General features: G+C 41.0%; 1 protein-coding gene across 2 annotated transcripts; it reads right to left on the bottom strand.

Annotated features, from left to right (window-relative positions):
* Positions 1-9,559: 9,559 nt before the first annotated feature.
* On the bottom strand, positions 9,560-19,721 carry LOC146647234 (cytosolic 5'-nucleotidase 1A-like). Of its 2 annotated transcripts, XM_085391147.1 has the most exons (7): positions 18,953-19,721; positions 18,059-18,794; positions 16,384-16,551; positions 16,024-16,153; positions 13,114-13,236; positions 12,239-12,423; positions 9,560-11,306 (listed from the first exon to the last, which is right to left on the bottom strand). In XM_085391147.1, the coding sequence occupies exons 2-7, from the start codon at positions 18,194-18,196 to the stop codon at positions 10,935-10,937; spliced, it is 1,116 nt and encodes a 371-aa protein (XP_085247273.1). In that variant the 5' UTR covers positions 18,197-18,794; positions 18,953-19,721; the 3' UTR covers positions 9,560-10,934. The 2 variants fall into 2 exon arrangements, with proteins under 2 accessions (XP_085247273.1, XP_085247271.1); XM_085391145.1 differs by having other exon boundaries at positions 18,059-19,721.
* Between the last annotated feature and the right edge of the window lie 479 nt (positions 19,722-20,200).

Here is a 20,200-nt window from a genome sequence, read left to right as displayed (position 1 = left end):
TCTCTACTGAGGGTGGGGTACTTTGGGACCCCCGGGGTCTGGGGCTGCCCCGAAGGGGAGCACAAGGGTTAAGCTGAGCAAACACTGTGCAATTTTTTTCAGTCACGTTATTCAGCTCCTGCTCAAACTGTAAAATTGAATCTCAGGGGTTAAAAGTTCATAGGTCACGATGCAGGGTCTCACACTATACGGCCTGATGCTCTGATGCGACCTGAGTGCTCAAACTGTGCCTCCATAACATGAAGCTTATCATACAAAATCTGTCTCTCGCTCTCCCTCTCTCTGTCTTACAGACACACACACACCACCATCAACTTTGCTAAATTACTAATGAACAGTGTTGGGACTAACGCGTTATTAAGTAACGCGTTACAGTAACTACGTTATTATTGTGGTAACGAGCACGGTAACTAGTTATTATGCCAAAATCAGGAACGCGTTACTCGTTACTGGGATTTAGATAGGGTCGTTACTCGTTACTTCGAGTGGTGGCTATCGCGGAGCTTCCACAGATTCAGTAACATTAGCAAGTGGTGGAGGCCAGCAGGTGGATGAAGGAAAGGGGACCCGAGGCGGCCGCCGGTCCAAGTGTGAACTGAACTTCAGGTAAGAAGTTATGACCTGCAGTCTCTCTGGGTCAGATATGAACCAAGTTTAGGTCGAGTTTATTTTCATTGTGCTGACTTTTTCCGTACTGCGTGCTAGCTAGCATGACGGAGTTTCTATACAGCTGGGTGGTGCTATGAAGTTACTGATGTTGAACTTTATTTTGTTCATAAGTTATTAGAGTTGCCAACCGTCCCGTCTGGTATTCAGAGAAATATTACGCGTTTCTTATTGAGGTGAAAAGGAACAGTTTGTCCCGTAATTCAGCTACAATGAAAAAGACACAAAGCTGCAGTTATTCTGTGTTTACGCTGCACAGCTGCCTCTTCTTTCATTCTCCCCCTCCCTCTCCCATTTCTACTTCTACAATCATGAAAACTGATCAATGATCAGCTGATCGGCTCTCTTGTTTGTTTATCGCTCACTTTGCGCCGAAAGAGGAAACCAGCGGATGTCGCGCTAAACAACAGCAGCACGTTTAAGCTTGATCAGCTGTTGTTAGAATTTATTTAATATTAATTTCTAGTATCAGCTGATGTTTGCTGGAGCCACAGCTGTAAAGCTGCTGGTCATGATGTCGGTTTGGTTATGTGGTGAGAGGGAAACATGAAGATGAAACCAGATGTCCTTACTGGATCATCAGAGCTGAACAGGTGATGGAGAAACAGGTTTACCTTTTAGGTGACATGGATGAGTTGAAGGGAAGTTATGAACTGTTTCTGAGAGACAAATAACCCCAGGATCCTTTTTTAGATAGCTGACAGCTGGTAACTGTGCAGGGGCGGGTCTAGCAAAGTGTTGCCAGGGGGGCATGTAGGGCATTAACAGGGAGAGGGGGGCACAAAGAAATATTTTTCTTTCTTATTCTCATTTAAAATGTCTAGCTTTTAAAAAATAATTATCTGAATCTTACAACAAACGATTGATAGATTGATGCATATATACCATCAGAACAGTGAACATCACTGTCACAACAGTGTTTATTTTCATTCAAAGGCTTTATGATTTTTCCTATATTGGTGGGCCGCTCTCTAGTCAAAATGCCCGGGCCAATTTTCTGTCCCAGTCCAGCCCTGTATGCAGCTCATCTTCAGTCTGGTGTTACCTACATCTTCCTATTCAGAAGGCAGAATTTCTGAGTTCTGAGTACAATCGAAAGCACCACGACTGCAGTTTTTGTGTTGGATGTAAAAGGCGCACATGACTCTGTGACGTAGGCTAGAATCATGGCAGCAGTCAACAACGGTCCAGGCGTGGGATTTCTCTCGTGGAAATGTGCACATTATCTTTTTCTTTCTATTGGTCGGTGGCACAGTGCACTGTGGCAAGTAAGCAAGCTAGAAGACTGGCAACGTTATGGAAGCAACACATTAACAAGAGAATTCTGAGTAAAACCAAAGTTACTTTCCCTAGTAACTAGTTACTTTGAAAGTAACGAGTAACTTGAAGTAACTGAGTTACTTTTGAGAGAAGTAACTAGTAATGTAACTAAGTTACTATTTTAAAGTAACTTACCCAACACTGCTAATGAAAAACATTGAGCAGCAATGTCCATCCAACTCTTTTCATGGTTGTTGTAGTCGTGATAATTTTGTGAGGCCACATTGAAAAGCCTCGGATACGGAAGCGTAGAGCTCCCACCCAGGCAAAAGAAAAATAGAGCTATATCACGTTATAACATGAAAAGTATATTGTTCTAACAATATACCTTTCACGTTTGAACAATATAATATCACGTTATTACAATATACATAATCATCACGTTCGGACAATATAAATATAAATATTATATTATATATATTTATATATATATAAATATATTATACCCACCCGAAACTCTGGCTGATTGGGACCCACACCCAGTTTCACACCTTGGCTCAGGCGATTAGAGGATCATCAGGGGGTCCTTTTGTCCCTCTGTGGGGGGAAACTCCCACTAGGTTTATATCTGGGACTCTCCACCATTTGACCTTAGAACTGAAGAAGCTTCTCTTTGCAAGCTCCTTTGACTACGATGACCTGGATGACTGAGAACCTTCACAGACATAGGATAAATAATAAATAAACAAGAGCAATAAAAAACATAACTACATGTCAAATATTCATTAAAGTTTTTTAATATGAAAATAATGAAGTGACTTGTAAAGCAAAAGTGAAGTTTCTGTTCTGACCTCCATGAACTGTTCCATAACAGAAAAAAACACTTTGGTCTCACCTGTCCAAACGATAGTGTTCCAGAAGTTTTGTAGTTTGTTCCCATTAAACCTTACAAAGCTTTGTTTGTTTGTTAGAACAGAAATAAAATAAATCTGGAACACAAATGAGGATATTTAGAGAAATGTTACAGTTAAAGTAAATAGCAGATTTTATTATTATTTTGACTTAGTAAAATGTTGAAAAAGTATTAATTTAACAAGCTCCTCCTGCTAGGCATGACTGCAAAATGTAATTACTTATTTAATTATGTTTTACATAATTACTTATTTTCTTGAAGAAAAACATATTAGAGATGACATTTCCTGTTACACCAGTTTAAAACTTTTTGATATGAAACTTTTCTAAACAAAGTTACAAAGTGCTTGAAAAAATACAAACACTACAAATGTAAACAGAGTAGAATAAAAAAGAATAAATAAACAAGGCAATAAAAAGCATAACTACATGTCAAACATTCATAAAAACCCTTTAAGAGTATTCAGAAGTGACTTGTGAGACAATAAAAAGTTTCTATTCTGACCTCAAGAGCTGTTCCATGGAGTGACAGAAAAGAAAAAAAAACACACTGAAATTGTTGTGCGGAAACATAGTACAGTGCTTATTAGCAGCATCATTATAAAACACTACACTTGATTATTAGTAAGTAGAAGTAAAATGACTGGTCTTTGGTTAAAAATCCAGCTACTGAAAAAATTTGCTTATGCATCTTTGTCTCCCCCTGCTGACAAGAGGAAGAATCTTTTTGGCCTGTGACCTCTAAGCATACTGCAGCGTTTTGTGTGTACTGCTGCCACATTACTCCTGAGGTCAAGAAGAGAGTTGCTTAAAATACTAGTTTTAAGATTTGCATCTAATTTCTTTCTCACTTCTCCTCCAGACTGCACCTGGCCTGCATCTGGTAAAAACATAGCAACAGCCAAACCAGTTGGGTTTTTGGACTCCTTTTATGGTAAAATTCCTTGGAGGGAAGTTACCAAGTGTTATGAAGAAGCAGGAGTTTGGTATGAGTTTGAAGAATCTGTTGATTTTAAACATTTACAGTTGCGTGGGGATTTTCTAAATATATGTATATTAATGTTCCCATTGTTTAACTTTTATATTATAATAAGAAATTTAAATGGCAGATTTAACACTACTATAAACAACCTATGTTTACTCTTAATTTGATATTTCATTGTTGTTTCAGACAGTGGGAGGAGCCTCTCACTATATAATCAGGAGCTGCATCTCCTCTCCAGAGCTAGCGTGGGCCAGGTTATGATGGTGAACAGACTATTGTCAGGGCCCCCATTAAAGGGGGTTCCACCCAGTGCAAAACTGTTTCTTAATTAGTTCAGTTTAGTTCAGGATTGTCTTGAAGTTGCAGATGTGTATTCCCCGTTTTGTTTCCTTGTAATGCTTTTCTAGTTTCATTTTTCTTTAGTTGGCTCAACCACGGTTGTGAAAAAAGGAATAAATCAATAGGCTGTTAACCAACATTTTTTTTCTGCCTCTGACTCAGACAACCTTCACAGCCTCTAATTTATTTTCTCCATGGTAGGTCAGAGTTCACTCTGCCACTGTTGGTACTAACTTATATGTCAAAGTGGGGTGGCGCTGTTGACGTTGTTCTTAAGTGGCAGAGAATTTCAAATTCAGTGTTTCAAACAGCTCAACAAATATCACCTGTGACCTGCTCCCCTTGAGCCACAGCCACCCCAATGATGACGAGTTCATGATGAGGTGAAATGAAGAGGAGGAGATGGACATTTGCTGCCAGGGTGAGACACATGTTGCTTGCACAGTCCTTTGGTGCTGCAGGCAGATCCAGGTACAGAGAGAGAAAAGGTGGAGCTGTTGGTGATATGTAGCACTGTTAATGAATTTTGGAAAGTGAGTTATGTCTAGGCTTAGGTTTTTGTGTCTGTGTTAAAAGGACAGGGATTTACAGAATCCCATTTGTTCAAATTTACATGAATAAATATGATTATGAAATAAGTAATGAAATAAATACATGCTACAATAATTAGCTGTATGAGTTTAGCTTTGAGTAATATGTATGTCCCTAAGATCAACTCACATCAATTCAGTTGGCCTAGATTTTGTCAGGCAAAGTTGCAGAACATTTAAACTGGATTATATAGGCTAGGTATCATTACAAAGTCACAGTATATTCAAAGTATTTTTTTATTTATTGCATGAATTCTTAATTAAAGAACAAATAGTCTGATGTCTTGTATTCATTATGAAAGTATTGTCATGATACGTTGTGTGGCAGGCAGGAGAAGGACCCAAGATGCAGATTCACAGACACGGGGATAAACTCAAAAACACAGCTTTATTGCTGGCCACGAGAAGCAATACAAAATAAACTAAAACTGGGAAAACTAAAGCATGAGATGTACAAGGAACCGAACCACGGGGAGAATAACACACAACATGAGGGAGAACGCGACGCCGAACAGAGGGAGACTCAGACAGAAATACACAGAGGGTAAACGAGGAAAGTGGGCACACACGGGGAACACAGGTGATACTGATAATCATAACGAGACAGGGCGGGGTGAACTGAACATGACATGTACAGGCACAGAGGTTCAGACAGGAGGAGAGAGAGCACGGGGAAAACACAGACATAACGGGCTGGGGAAACATGGAATAAAACATAAGGAGAGACGAGGGCTCACAGATACACAGAGGGGCACACAGGGGGTAAAAGCCATGAAGGGAAAACACTTAGGGAACAACACAACAGGGCAACTCAGAAAACATGGCCTAAATAAGGAACGAAATACAAAAATACAAGGAACTAAGAATACTGGGCCCACATGGCCCAGGACCATGACAAGTATACTAAGTACACTACTTTTTGTTTTGATTTTACAACCACATTATGTTTTAGTATTGTCAATAACACCCTGAATTTGATTTGGTATCAGATTGGAAAGAAATTCAGTGATATTGCACAGACTGTAAATCATCCATGATACATCATGTAACATCTGCTTATATCCTACTAAATTCTGCTGTCTAAATCCACAAAGAGCAGTAAACCTTAGAGGAGCAGCTGTAGTAGCACATGTGAGCTCATCACAGCCTGTATACAAAGAAAATCTTAGTGGAGCTTATTAGTGGAGCACACTAGTTGCCAAACCATCTACTTGGTCCGAACTTTTTATTCAACCAGAGAAAATTGGGAAAGCCAAATTGGAGTTGAAAAAATAAAAGTAGTAAATTCATCCTGCAAAATTACATGGTTTTGGTCAACAGCCACATTAAAACAGGTGAGTCAGAAAAACAACTAACAAATAAAAGACAAATGTCATGAACTCAATGTGAAAGGGTTTTTACACAAGATTTGGATCTGAATTTTATCTTTATTTCTTTTCTTTTTTTTTCTTTTTTTTTGCCTGTCCCATTTGGTTCATTAGCCGTCAGAATTGTTGTCTGAAGACCAGGATACCCAATGGATTTACTTTGCCAAATGGATCATCGTGGCATTGCCGTATTGGTCCATTTGATCAATCTTTGTTTTTATTGTTTATTATATTTTATTTTCAGATGTTACAGACGGGACAGACATGAGTGAGGGATAGGAAAGGGAGAAAGAAAGAGGAAAGAAAAGAAAAACAGAAGGGGAGAGGGACAGTAAGAAAGGGGGAGGGGGGAGAATCTCCTGGATCAGCTGTTGAGAGAAAAAGAAGAGAAAACAAGCAAAAAAAAAAACCAAAGCAACATACTAAACACAACACCATCGCATTAATCTAGCTAAGTGTAAACAGCAGTAAATACTAAATATTCAATGTTGTTGTGCAGCACACAGGACAGACAGCGCACAATGTGCTTTGAAGTAGCAGCCAAGAAAGGTGTAATTTAAGTCTACGAACAGTGAACACCCATGTGCACACCTGTGTGGATCAGCGTGCTTGTATTCAAATGGTTTCCACATATAATGGTCTGCAAGAGGATGTAGGGAGCCATAGCCCCGTCCCCCAGGGCATGAAGCAGGCATGGAGCAGATCCAGGCCCCAGACATCCAGAGGCCCCAGAGTGCAAGAGCCCAAGGAGGACCACCGGAGGGGCATCCGTGCCACCCTCATGGGAAGGGCTGAGGATCCCCAGACGAGGCGTCACCCAGTAGCCATCGAGCAGAAGCTAGAGAATAGAATAGAATAGAATAGAATAGAATAGCCTTTATTGTCATTGTACAGAGTACAACGAAATTGGAGTGCCACTCCCTTGGTGCAAGTTTCAATAATAAATATAAATGTAAAATATAAAAAGTACAAAAAAAACAATCGTAAGTACTCAAACAATAGTATGTACAATATATACAGGATAGCAGCATAATATAATGACAGTATGAATAGCAGCATAATATAATGACAGTGACGGTATGGAATAGGTTCAATTGTTTTTGTGCTTATTTACTACGGTGATAGCTCTGGGAAAGAAGCTATCCCTGAATCTGTTTGTCCTGGTTTTATGTGACCTGTACCGTCGGCCTGACGGTAATAGTTCAAACAGTTGGTTGCTGGGGTGAGAGTGGTCCTTGATGATATTGCCAGCTCTGCTGAGGTACCGAGAGTTTGCAGTGACCTCCAGGCTGGGCAGAGAGCAGCCAGTGATCTTCTGGGCTGTGTTGATGACCCTCTGCAGTACTTTCCTGTCTGCAGCTGAGCACCCTGCATACCATGTTGTTATGCCGTACGTTAGGATGCTCTCTATGGTGGCTCTGTAAAATGTCACCAGCAGCCTCTCCTCCAGGTTGTTCCTCCTGAGCACTCTCAGAAAGTGGAGACGCTGCTGGTCCTTTTTAACCACCGCCGTAGTATTTGCAGTCCAGGAGAGGTCATCAGATATCTGCACGCCCAGAAACCTCATGGAGTGTACCCTCTCCACACAGCTCCCGTGAATGTAAAGTGGGGCCGGGTCTGCTCTGCCCTTCCTGAAGTCCAAGATAAGTTCTTTAGTTTTCGTGGTGTTCAGTTGGAGGTTGTTAACTGAACACCACTCAGTCAGTGTGATGGTGCTAGGGTTAGGGTTGTGCTGGACCGGTGGGGGCCGAGTCTGACAGACTGTGGTCTATTTGTCAGGAAGTCCTTGATCCAGAGGCAGATGGGGGTGGAGAGTCCCAGGTGAGACAGTTTCTGGACCAGGATCTCCGGGATGATATGATTGAATGCTGAGCTGAAGTCCAGAAAGAGCATTCTCACATAGCTTCCTCGGTGCTCCAGGTGACTCAGCGCAGTGTGGAGCGCTATGGTGATAGCGTCCTCGGTGGAACGATTTGTCCTGTAGGCAAATTGGTGGGGGTCCAGAGTGGGAGGCAGACCGGCCCTGATGTGCTGACAGACCAGTCTCTCAAAGCACTTCATCACTACAGGCGTAAGTGCAACAGGCCTGTAGTCATTTGGGCTGGCCACAGCTGTCTTCTTGGCGATGGGGATGATGGTGGAGGTTTTGAGGCAGGGCGGGACGGTGTTTGATGACAAGGAAAGGTTGAAGATTTTAGTGAAGACTCCGGTCAGATCGTCAGCACATGCTCTGAGAACCTTTCCATGTATTCCATCAGGACCTGCCGCCTTCCTGGGATTCACTGACCTTAGAACACACCTCACTTGGTGCTCCCTAAGTGTTAGTGTGCCAGTGCTGGGGGCGGGTGGAAGTGGTGTGGCAGCTGAGGGCTTGGTCGTCTCAAAGCGGGCGAAGAAACGGTTTAGATCCTCAGCCAGTGAGGCATCAGTCCTAGACGTTGCCTGGTTATTGCTTCTGTAGTTGGTAATGTGATTGATCCCCTGCCACATTTTTCTGGGGTCGTTGTCAGCAAAGTGATCTTCAATCCTCCTCCTATAGGCAGCCTTAGCTTTCCTTTAGAGGGGGCTGCACCGGCGTGCCTGCCGGCTCTGCCGGCAGCCAGCTGTGCCAGAGTGAACCGAGCCGCAGGCCCGGAGGCCCGAGGGCCCCCCACACCCCAGAGGAGGCCTGACCGAGCAACAGTCGCCAGGCCCCGCCAGGTAGCCACCGGGAGCGAGCTGGTACATACCTGAGTGCCCAGCCCCGGACACCAAGAACCACCACGCCCCGACCCCTGAGGGCATCAGTCACCGGCAGGGAGTGTGGTGAGGGGAGATAGGCCTTGGAGGGCCTGGGAGTTCCCAGAGAGGTGGAGTCTAAGACCCGACCTGACATATAGACACAGACAAACAGGCACACACAGACACAAACATGCATTCCCACCCTCATGCACACATATACAAACACTCAGCACTCACCCAACGTAAGGATTGACATAAATGGACATGTACACACAATCACACTCCCCAAACATACTCTATACCTCGGGTCCAGGTACCCTGGCCCCCAGAGGGGGAAACAGAACCCAGACCCAAGAGATGTTACCCTTCCCCCCGGGGTGGAGGCAAGCAGACCGTCCCAGGCTCTGCAGCAGCAGGGAGGCCAATCGGACAGCCAACATCTCCTCCCAGCCCCCCCGCCCCGATGGCGGGGGTGTGTGAAGACCCCATACCTCCCTCCTCCCGCTCATGTGTAGTGTTGCTGCGTGTTGTTCTAAAGTGCATTTATTTCTTATTTCTTTCTATTTCTTCTTTTCTATTCTCTATTCTATTTCTATTGTCTTTTCCCACATGTAAAATCTTACTTTAACCCCAAATCATAAGTACAATTTTGGACCTTCACAGCCCAACAATGGTAAAAGACAGGAAAACAGTGATCCGATTATTTTTCCAGGGTTTTTACTTCCATTTTGAAACAGAAAAACAGCTACACATTTGTCCCACTCTTAACCAGATTTCACATCGGACAGCAACATTGGTCTCATTCAACACCAACTTTCTTTACATTCATTCACAGAATGATAAAGTGCAACAGCATCAACACAACTTCATGACAAAAAAGACAGACAGGCAGACAAATAAAAATTTGGGACACTGAACTTTCGGCACTTCAGGAGGAAGCAGTAGAAATTAAAACTGCACATGGTAACTATTAGTAAATGCTGAATATATTTAGACTTCTCTCTGTCATCGTGAACAAGGAGAAACATTAAATAAATAAAAAGTAACGTACATATTTTCAAAAATATTAAATCTTAAGGTACATTCATATAACCTACATATACAGCATATATACCACCAACATGCAAAAGTCACATAAACGCATACATCATAAAACAACAGAAGACAACAGAAGGCACCAGCTTGCAAAACTCAGAGATGAAGACAAGAATTAAAGTGAATGAATCACACAAATCCACAAAACAAAAATGTATCCTTCATGTTTCTTTAGTATCCTGGAGTCTAAATATTATTATTTAGAGATAATTATAGATTCTATTAAATTTATCCTTTAGAGTTGTATGAGTATTTCTAATACTTTGAAATAGCTTTTTCTCTTTTATAAGATATGTCAGTTAAACATATAGCAGTAAAGAAAATAAATATCTGTTTGGTAGAGAAAATGAATCACCAAGAATAAATGTTAAATTAAAATACCACTTTAAGCACCAGGTTATAATAGGAAATCTTCATGATTAAGGGTTTTATAACTAATGACTTGTAATAATGGTGCCTGAATCATTTATTCAGATTTAGTAGAACAGAATGAGCTGATGATGAATTCATGTTGACTAGAATCCCTTTGTGGAAAGTTCATTCTTTATTCTGTCAATAAATTCTGTGTTTTATTATGTTTTATTAAAAAAAAATGTTAACAGCATTTTCAACAGCAATCCCTGTTATATAGTTAAGATTTTTTTATATCCTGGCAACATAAACATTTGCCCATCCCCCTGATGCCGCCCCCTGTTTGATGAACATGTTTGATAAACATATCAAACATGTCTGTTTGATATCTTAATATAAATCAATAAGATTAATTAATAAAGCCATTTGATACAACCTGTAATTTTTTTATTTACTGATAACAATAATCACGTGTTAGCGAAAAATAAATGTTTTGATAAATATTAACATATATATTTTTAATTCTATGATATTGCATTAACTAACTGCACTGTTAATCCAGGACAGCGTACTTCTTCCAGTAGTAAAATCATGAAAGCCGAAGGTAAATGCCCCTGTATGCTGTGCTCCTGCACAGTGATACCTCAGCTATTTGGATGCATTAGGAGTCTCTTTGTCCTTTGTTCCCTTTTTTACTACTCTCTGAGCGATCCCATATGGCACGTGGCATGCCACTGTTCCCATTTCTGCTGCCCCCTCCACGTGAAACATTTGGTCATCGAAGAAGATATGTGGCCTGATCTTCTCCAGCATTGGGCCTTTGGGCGCGCCGGCAAGAAAGAGAGCTTCATCGATCTCCAGACCCCAGGAGCGCAGTGTTTTTAGGGCTCTGGTACCAGAACTGGCTGCACTCCGAGCTGTCACGAGGTAGGTCCGGATGGGGCAGTCCATCCGCTGACCTTTGCCGTAAAACTTTTTCTGGAGCTTTCCTAAAACCTCCAGGAAGCCCTTCAGTGGCCCCTGCAGAAAGAAGAACAGATTCATGAATGTTAATCTTTCTGCACGTATACGTGACTCACTACATGTTAGACACACTACAACTGAATTCAGGCCAACTGAGCTCAATGTGTAGATTTTACAAGCGGATTTAATTTTACACTGTGTAAAATGTAAGCAAAAAGAAGGAACATCCAACGATTTGCAAATCTCTGAAAACCATATTTTGTATTAGATGTTTAAACTGAGAAACAAAAATCTAAGCTGGGACAGGCCCAACTGCGCAAAATCCTTTCTTCTTTCAATAACGATCTGTAAACATCTGAGAACTGAGGAGAACAGCCGCTGGGCTTTTGGAAGAGGAATGGTGTCCAATTCTTGTTGGATGTAAGATTCTTGTCATGTTTTTCATTTCATGATGCACGGTACACAGAACAGTGGTGTTTAGAGATCACTGTTCACATATGGCTTCGTCTTTGTGTGCTTTCTGTGGATGACACGGTGAGCTGTGTTCACAGACAGCGATTTCTGGAAGCATTCCTGACCCCATGCAATGATTTTCATGACAGAATCATGTCTGTTTTTAATGCAGTGCCACTTGCCTAAGGATCATTCATATCCTGTAATGATTTTCAGCCTTGTCCATTGCGCACTTTTCTAGACTTTTCTTGCCATCTTCACAACTTTTTTTAGACAAGTTACTGCCATCTAACTCAAAATAAGCTGTTTTCCATAAAAGTAAAATGTCTCACTTTAAAAATTGCATGTTTTCAGTGGTGAAACAATGTGGAGATTTTGATTTTCATTTACATTTTACACAGCTTTCCAACTTTTTGGGAATTTGGGTGGCTGTTGTAGGTAGGTGTAATTCTATAAGAAATAAGAGTGTTATTTGACTTTTGGTGTCCCTTCCTATCATTCTCCAATGGAAAAATGTCTCGCTGTGTATACTGTACATGGTCTAGAGGCTTGTTTTCATGCGCCTTCTCGTGCTCAAAGAACTTGTCCAGTCCATGGGCCTTGCAAATCCGCTCAGACTCATCTGAGAAGAGGACGGCATCTCCATCAAAGGCAACACGGAGCTGAGTGTCCGACACTTCCTTCATTTTCTCCGGAGTAAACATGATGGCTGCTGCTATACCTGGGTCACATATTTGACAGCGGTTATCTTTGAAAATTAGCTGTATACATGGACACTGATTATACAGGTCTGCAACCAAAAAACTACATAGGATTTCTTTTCTTTTTTTTACTGTTTCTTATGGATTTTTACCAATTGAAACCGGGAAAAATATTATTTAAATTCCATCTTGTCAGGTTTTTCTTGCAAAACTCACGTTTTTAGTGTATTTAAGTGAAAATTTCCCCTTTTTAACTGAAATCTGGTATCCTATACTTGAGTAAAAAAAAAACATATCCAATAATGATTTCTTATATTAATTTAACCGTTCTGAGAGTGAGACAATTATAAATATCAAGAATATTGACAAGAAATATTACAGACATGAGAATATTAACTGTAACAGGCTGCATACATGGTTCATGCATGCACACTGGTGTCCCAACAGGTTTATTTTGTTCATAGGGAAAAATAAGGAATTTCAGAAAAATTGTGTTTTTGTAAAAAAGAAAAAACTGTATGTGATGAAGGGAAATGGATTCAAAACTCTAAAAAACATCAAATTTACCAAAAATATCCCATGTAGCTGAATCTTTTTTTCTGTTTTTTGCAGACCTGTGTTATCACACCACAGAGACTGGCACTTACTTTTTTTCATTTTTTAAGGGACTTTGTTTAGGAGTCAGTAATAGAAGCAGGCTGTGTACTCACCTTCTGCCAGAGCTTCACGAACCTTGACAGGGTCAGCAGACAGGTAAAGATTAGTGTGATAGGCCTTCAAGTATCCTATGGGACTGTTTCCTCCAGTCATACAGAAGCGCTCAATAAACAGCTCTGCAGAAAGGAGAAATCAAAAGCTAAGGAGGCAGTCAGTAACACTGATCACAGATGATAAATTCACACACGGACACGCGCACACACACACACACACACACACACACACACACACACACACACACACACACACACACACACACACACACATATGTGTGTACTTCCTCTGGAATATATCCAGAGGTGTGTCCCTTAAAGTTGCATTATTTTTAAAAGCCACCAGGGGGAGATAATTGTGTTTCAAAAAGACATTTTGCAGGACACTAGCAAAACAATCAAACTACCCACTGTAGTCAGTGTTTATGATTATTATGCTACTTTTTTATTATTCGTAATTTTTTCTTGCTTCTTTCCCATCATGGTGAACTCCACCGGGCTGTTCAACTGAACTTTTAATCAGTCAACAATCTATCGATGCACAGTGTAACCCTTGTGGGTTTACTAGTTGTCAGCTTCTGAAGGATTGCATGGATGTAGCGCAGGTTGCATATTTAATCCTTAACTCTGCATAACCAAATACCTATGCAAACAGACACCAATACAATGCTATGAATTCAACTTCACAGGAACCTGGACTATTTGTTAAAGCGGGCAGAAGTGAGGGGTTTCCATTAATTATACAAACAATGCTACTTTAATGAAAACCAATAATTTAATAATGGAGCTGGACATGATTAAAATGGTCACTTTTACTTAACATTTAGTTGCAGAAAATATCCAGAGGAGGCAGAGCCGGGAAAAGAAGGAAAGTGCCATGATTTTGTGATTTTCTTAAGTGAGTATGGTAATGGGGTGCTAAAGAGCCAGGACCCAAACTCTCACCACTTATTATTGGGGTCATACTATGTTACTGGGATCATGAGAAACATCCCACTATAACCACTGTTAGTCTCTATTCATCCAGTGTGGCTCGAGTGACTCCTTAAACTGAGCCGAGTGGAAGTCTATTGACACGCTTCAACCAAGAAATAAACAAAAGGGGCTTCGGTTAAATAGTGAAGCCTCACATTACAAGAGATTCTTAGATTACAGTCAGTTCTTTTCCTCTTCTCTTTCTTTCTATCCGTCCTTTTTCCTTTTATTTAGTCAACAGAGGATACTGCAATGCCTTGAGGAGAGTCTGTGAGCACACTTGTGTGCCTGTGTGACCTGGGAAGGACTTGGGTCATAAAATAACTGACAGTGTGGGAACAGAGGCGGCCAGCTGTGGAGAGCAGCTGGAGAAGAATATGAGTCAATACCAAAGTTCAAAGTTCAGTTTTTATAAAGAGCTAGGCATAAAATTCTCAAATGTATTTTAAGGGTGTATTTGTTAAGGGCTCAGTGGCTCCAGTTACTTGTTACAATCATGTGGAATAAAACAAAAAGTCAGTTTTTGTTATTTTTTTGCTAAATCTGTGTTTCAGAAAGAAGGATTATCCAGGGTATGCTCAAAATCATTAGCTAATGAAATGTCAGTCACAACTCTTTAGCCAGCAAGTGTGCAGTTTCACAGTCAGATCTGCGCCCTGCATTGATCCAGTTGAGGCTTTATAATGATGCATCACAAACCAGGAAGTGATATGATGGTCGCTATGTTGATTGTTTGTAGCGGTTATTTTATTAGTCTGCATCTGTGCATGGCCCTCAAACAGTACATGTTGTCTAAGCTAAGAATGCTAAGTTAACAAGCTCATTAGCATTCTACCCACATCCAAATATGGTCAAGCTACTAGATACAGGTAACACTTTAGTAAGGGTTTCAAAACACATGCCAATAGGTAATATTATGGTGGCTCTGTCCAGCTCTTCTGTATTATCTATTGTTTGAATCCTGTGAGCTTCAGATGTATATTAAATGTTGTATCTACATAAAAGCAAACCTTAATCTTTCCCAAAATGCTGATCAACTGTTTGTGCTTGCTTTTTCATGACTGCTCTGTAGAAATTATCAACAATCATATTTCTACTTTATTTACACCACTTTCTTAAGATATTACAGTGAGTTTTTAAATTGCTCATTTACCTTGAAAATATGAAATGTTTGATTAAAAATTAATAAATTGACACGCATTTTGACTTTTTTTAGATTTTTTTTTAGGGGAAACAACGTAATGGAATACTTTCTAATGAATTTTATCTATTAATACCATATTCTTATTTTATTTTTTTTATTTTTTTGTCTTTTTCTGTAGGTACAACATATGGACAAGACTACTAGAATACATGTACAGGAGCTGCTTATGGCATGAAGCTGAAAATGACAGAGGAGGTTTTAATTCTGGCAGAATCAGCAGAGAACTGGTGACTTTTACACAGTTATACCCCTCAACACTCAGCGAATCCACTTGTGTAGCTTTTCATGGTCTGCTACTTTGTGTCTCAGTTCCTGAAAACATCTGGTTTGTAATAATACCATTTCCAGTTGATGGTGGAATATCTAAAAGTTAAGAAATTTCATCAACTGATTTCTTGCAATGGTGGCGTCCTCTTACAGCACCACGCACGAGTTCACTGAGCTCTTTAAAACAACCCATTCTTTCACAAATGTAAAGGCAGGCTGCGTGGCTATGTGCTTGATTTTACAACACCTGTGGCAATGGGACTGAAAACACCTGAATTAAAAGATTAAAAGGTGTGGACCAATACTTTTTATGTATAATGAAAGGTTATGTAACCAAATAATTTAAAAAATGCCATAACAACATATAAATTCTACATGTTGCGCCTTTAAAGGTCTAATTAAAAAGACAACTGCTGAAGAGAACAGATAAAAGGACATGTCACCCAGATGCCCCTGGAACTCACGGTGGTGATTAATGGTATTGATGAGTCTTAGGCCCACATTTGCGTGGTTGTTGGTCATGAGCACAACATCAAAGAGCTCCTCGCTCTCTGGGTAAAGCTCCCTCAGTTTAGCGTTCACAGCCTCCAGAGCCTGGGAACACGAGCAGACAGGTTTCAGTTATACAAACAGGGTAATTCTGTATCCCCGCAGTGGGATGGAAACGTGTGAATGTGTTTGAGTGGGTTTGTGGTTGTGGTTTGTATTCATCCACCGCCTCCGGAGACACGACCTAACACTGACAACAGTGAATCTCTCTCTGCGTTAGTGTGCATGTGTGTGTGTGCTTGTTTCTCCAGCTCTTTGCCTTCCCAGTCTCTGACCTTGACAAAGGAGAAAGCAGGTCCGGGGCTGAACGGCTCCGTTTCGTGCTCCACTTGGTACTTGATGTACTCTTCCATGCCTTGCTGTTCATAGATCTGCTGCTCCTTCTCCATGTTGAAGAGGACTCGAGATGACACGGCGATGGTGATGGCATTTTCAGGCTTTGGCTGGAGCGTGAATGAAAGGAGCATTCTGAATGAGAGGAGCTGAGATTGTTACCCAGTTGGGTAGAGAGCTGTATTTTTTTTCTTGAACGTAGGCACAAGGGACATTATAATTTTATAAGAACATGCACAAGATCCTGATGAAACCTTTATGTTATTGACCTTGCCTGGCATGCAACAGTAGATAAACTGAGTGAGCTGATGTGACAGAATAGAAGTGACAGCATGATATAACATACTTTCCTCAGAGCCTGATAGTGTAGGTCCAAACACCAGAAGGGCTGACACCTGTTAACTCTTTAAAGGCTGAGGCGTTTAAATTGCTTGCATAATCTGAAAGGTTTCCTTTTGTGTAAATACTTTGGTGTTTATGAGTCCACTAAACTTAGAAATATGCTGTCACACCCTTTTATTTAATTGACAGCACGAAGAAATCCACAGGATGAAAAATATTCAGACTACTTAAAAAGTATTAATCGAATCAGGACATATTTCTGTCAGATTCCCAGGTTAGACAATTCTTTGTGTTCTTAATGCGCTTTAAGTTTTAGGTGTTTCAGTTTTTAACCCTGTAAGTTCTGAATCTTCATCTATGTTTTGGAAGAAAGCAAAAAAAACAGAACTGTATATTCAAAGGAGCTTGCAAAGAAAAGCGTCTGGACTTCTTTAAGTTGCTTGAAGACGTTTCACCTCTCATCCGAGAAGCTTCTTCAGTTCTAAGGTCAAATGGTGGAGAGTCCCAGATATAAACCCTGTGGGAGTATCCCCCCACAGAGGGACAAAAGCACCCCCTGATGATCCTCTAATCGCCTGAGCCAAGGTGTGAAACTGGGTGTGGGTCCCAATCAGCCAGAGTCTTCAAGTAACTTAAAGAAGTCCAGACGCTTTTCTTTGCAAGCTCCTTTGACTACGATGACCTGGATGACTGAGAACCTTCACAGACAGAACTGTATATTATGATTGCAAAGATTAGGGTTAGCGCTAAGGCTGAGGTCATCACCGTTGATGACTTCGACCTGGCAGGGTGAAATTTCGATTCTTCCCCTCCAGAAAAAAAGTCCAAATGAGGTCACTTTACTGACCCGAAACAAGACCCATCTGTACCTCGCTCAGTCTCCAGGCAACACAATACAGCCACGCCATGCCTCCTATACTATCCTGTTTCACTGAACTACATTGTTATGTGCTTTTATTTTCAGTTAACCCAAAGCTATAAATGATGCATTGCAGACCTGTTTCAACCCTCCCCCTGGTTTTGAGAATGTTGAGTGGCTCTGTGTGTCTGCACTCTGTCATTTGTCATCCATAAGATGACATAACTCTTTGACACTACAGGCAAGAATAGTGAACATGAATCTGCCTTGGCTGATAAATAAGAGTACAATTGTCACGCTTTAATTTTAACTTGAATTATGTGCAAGGAGAATCTCCTTTTGCGTTGTATAATTAATAGTACCCGTTCTGTAAGTGTAAATGGATACTGTAAACAAAAGGCTGTATAGATACTCACTGATTTAGGTTTCCTGGTGGGGGTCGAGGGCCTCAAAACTGTCCTCGCATCTTCCCAAGGGGCTCGGCTGCTGTTGCCTCCATTCTTGGTGAAATCTTGTCCGCCGACATTCAGACTTTGGCCGTTGTTTAGACTCATCTTACCTCTGTGGTTCGCCACTCTCCTCCAGGACCACACTGAGCCCTAGCGTTTCCCCTCGATGGCTCACTTTATTAGTCCCCTTCTCTCTCTCTGGCAGGAGTTCCCAACAAAGTCCTCACTCACTCTCACACATTTAGAATTTGAATTCAGTCTTGCTGCACTCAAGAGATGAGATCAGCCTGATTGCTGCAGCTGCAGAGCCACTTAGCTATAATGTAGCTCTAATAAGGCCGGAGCAGCAGGGAGAGGTTGCAGGACGAGGATGGAGAGAGATTCAGGAAAAGGGCTGAATTCGAGCTGCAAGCACTTCCCTTTTTGTCTCTAGCATCACGCGTGTTAGGACATTCCTTCCTCAGCTCTTCCTTGCTTCTCTTTCCTCTCTCACACACACATTACTGACTTCAAACCATTTTGCATCCTCCTCCTCTTTGTTAACCCTTTCAGTGTCTAACTTCCTGGAGCAGTACTACAGCACGTGAGAAAGTGTGTGGCAACTGCTTGTTGCTGCCTATTGGACAGAGCACGCTGGTGTGTCAGAGGAGGGATGTGTCACAATGCTTGAAATATAGCCCTCCTTGCCTAGAGATGTAGAGATCTGACATAACACAGAGTACAACATTACAGCTATGATTAGGGCTGTGATTATAATAATAATTATTGTTGTTGTTATTATTATTAGTGCATTTTATTATTATATTAGATTTAACTGCAAGAGTAATTATGCACATTGCATCCCATGTGCTTTCCACTCACCACTAACATTTCCTGCTCCTGTTCAGCAGTGTGAGAAATCGAGTCCATCCTGGGTCATTTACTCTCCCCCATGCTTTTACAAATAATGCCTCCTTGCCTCCTTCCCATTTAATCCCTTGAGGATGTTTCCTTGGATTGAATTACAAAGCCATGGTCGCAGTTTCCAAGCAACGGCCACAGAGTCAGACAGGCTGGGACTCCAGCACAACATCTAGAGCTGATTGGCTGTGTGGACACAAGAGGCAGTGCAGCCCGCCTCCCAACAAAACACTGACATCAGTCAGAGGAACAGGCAGGTGATGCAGGAAACAAAGATGAAAGTGCATGTCGTGCTTTGAAGAACATGAATGCATTATTAATAGTGTTAGCTGGGCTTTCATCACAGCAAACAGGCAATTCAGCAGCTAAAGATGTTTCTGGGAAAACGATACTGAGCAGACGCCCATGCAAGGAGTAAAACAGACCCGCATCCTATCAGACTCCTATTGGATACAACATGCATCATGGCTGTTTTAAATATCTACGAGCAATATACAAAGGCAACAAAGACTGACTGTTGACTTAAAAAAAACCACATGCACATATTTTTAACCACATACACATACAAATCTTAAATGTGTGTGTGTGTGTCTGTCTGGGTTAAATGTGTGTTATATTTTACAGGAACTGACAACCAAATTGCATAAAGCTGCAGATCAGGGTTGATTACACTTATCTTCCCAATACAGCAGCTCACATGATTATGCTCCCCGACGGGATAATATATGTGTAGCTGTGACCACACACGCTCCTCCACGTACCAGACACAAAGAGCTTTTGTTGATTCTCTGGATTACTATTATGGATTGAAGACAACTAATGGATTTTTTTGGCTCAGTGTGTGTGTGTGTGTGTGTGTGTGTGTGTGTGTGTGTAGCATCAGATAAATATGTGTTCATTTAGATATTTGCACTGTCAGTAGATATGTTAGAGAGCAAGTGAAGAAGTAAGTGTTCAAAATGAGGAGATGTAAGAAATACAAATCTGACACTGTTGATTCAGTTCATAATTTCTATTATTGTATTTGTTTGTTTTTTTCTGAAGTTTAGCTTTGCATTTTTAGTTTCATACAGCAGCTTTGATTAATTATTAATACACAGATTTGTTGTATTATTAACAATGTACATTTATGCAAATTTTCAGGCAGGCAGGAAGGAAAGTATGTTTTGCATCAGCTTGAAATTATTTACAACCTATTTGTTCAAACAG

The sequence above is a fragment of the Rhamphochromis longiceps genome, linkage group LG19, assembly GCF_057381845.1.
Source record: "Rhamphochromis longiceps isolate RC_006_pf linkage group LG19, R_longiceps_female_GT1.1, whole genome shotgun sequence".
Lineage (NCBI taxonomy): Eukaryota > Metazoa > Chordata > Actinopteri > Cichliformes > Cichlidae > Rhamphochromis > Rhamphochromis longiceps.
This window is presented reverse-complemented; position numbering and strand designations above follow the sequence as displayed.

Coding starts and splice junctions, on each gene's coding strand:
- LOC146647234 (XM_085391145.1), bottom strand. CDS start 18,196: ATGAGTCTAAACAACGGCCAAAGTCTGAATGTCGGCGGACAAGATTTC. Junction 16,552..18,058: donor CCACCAGGAAACCTAAATCA/GTGAGTATCTAT, acceptor TTCACGCTCCAG/CCAAAGCCTGAAAATGCCAT. Junction 16,154..16,383: donor CTGCTTTCTCCTTTGTCAAG/GTCAGAGACTGG, acceptor TCGTGTTCCCAG/GCTCTGGAGGCTGTGAACGC.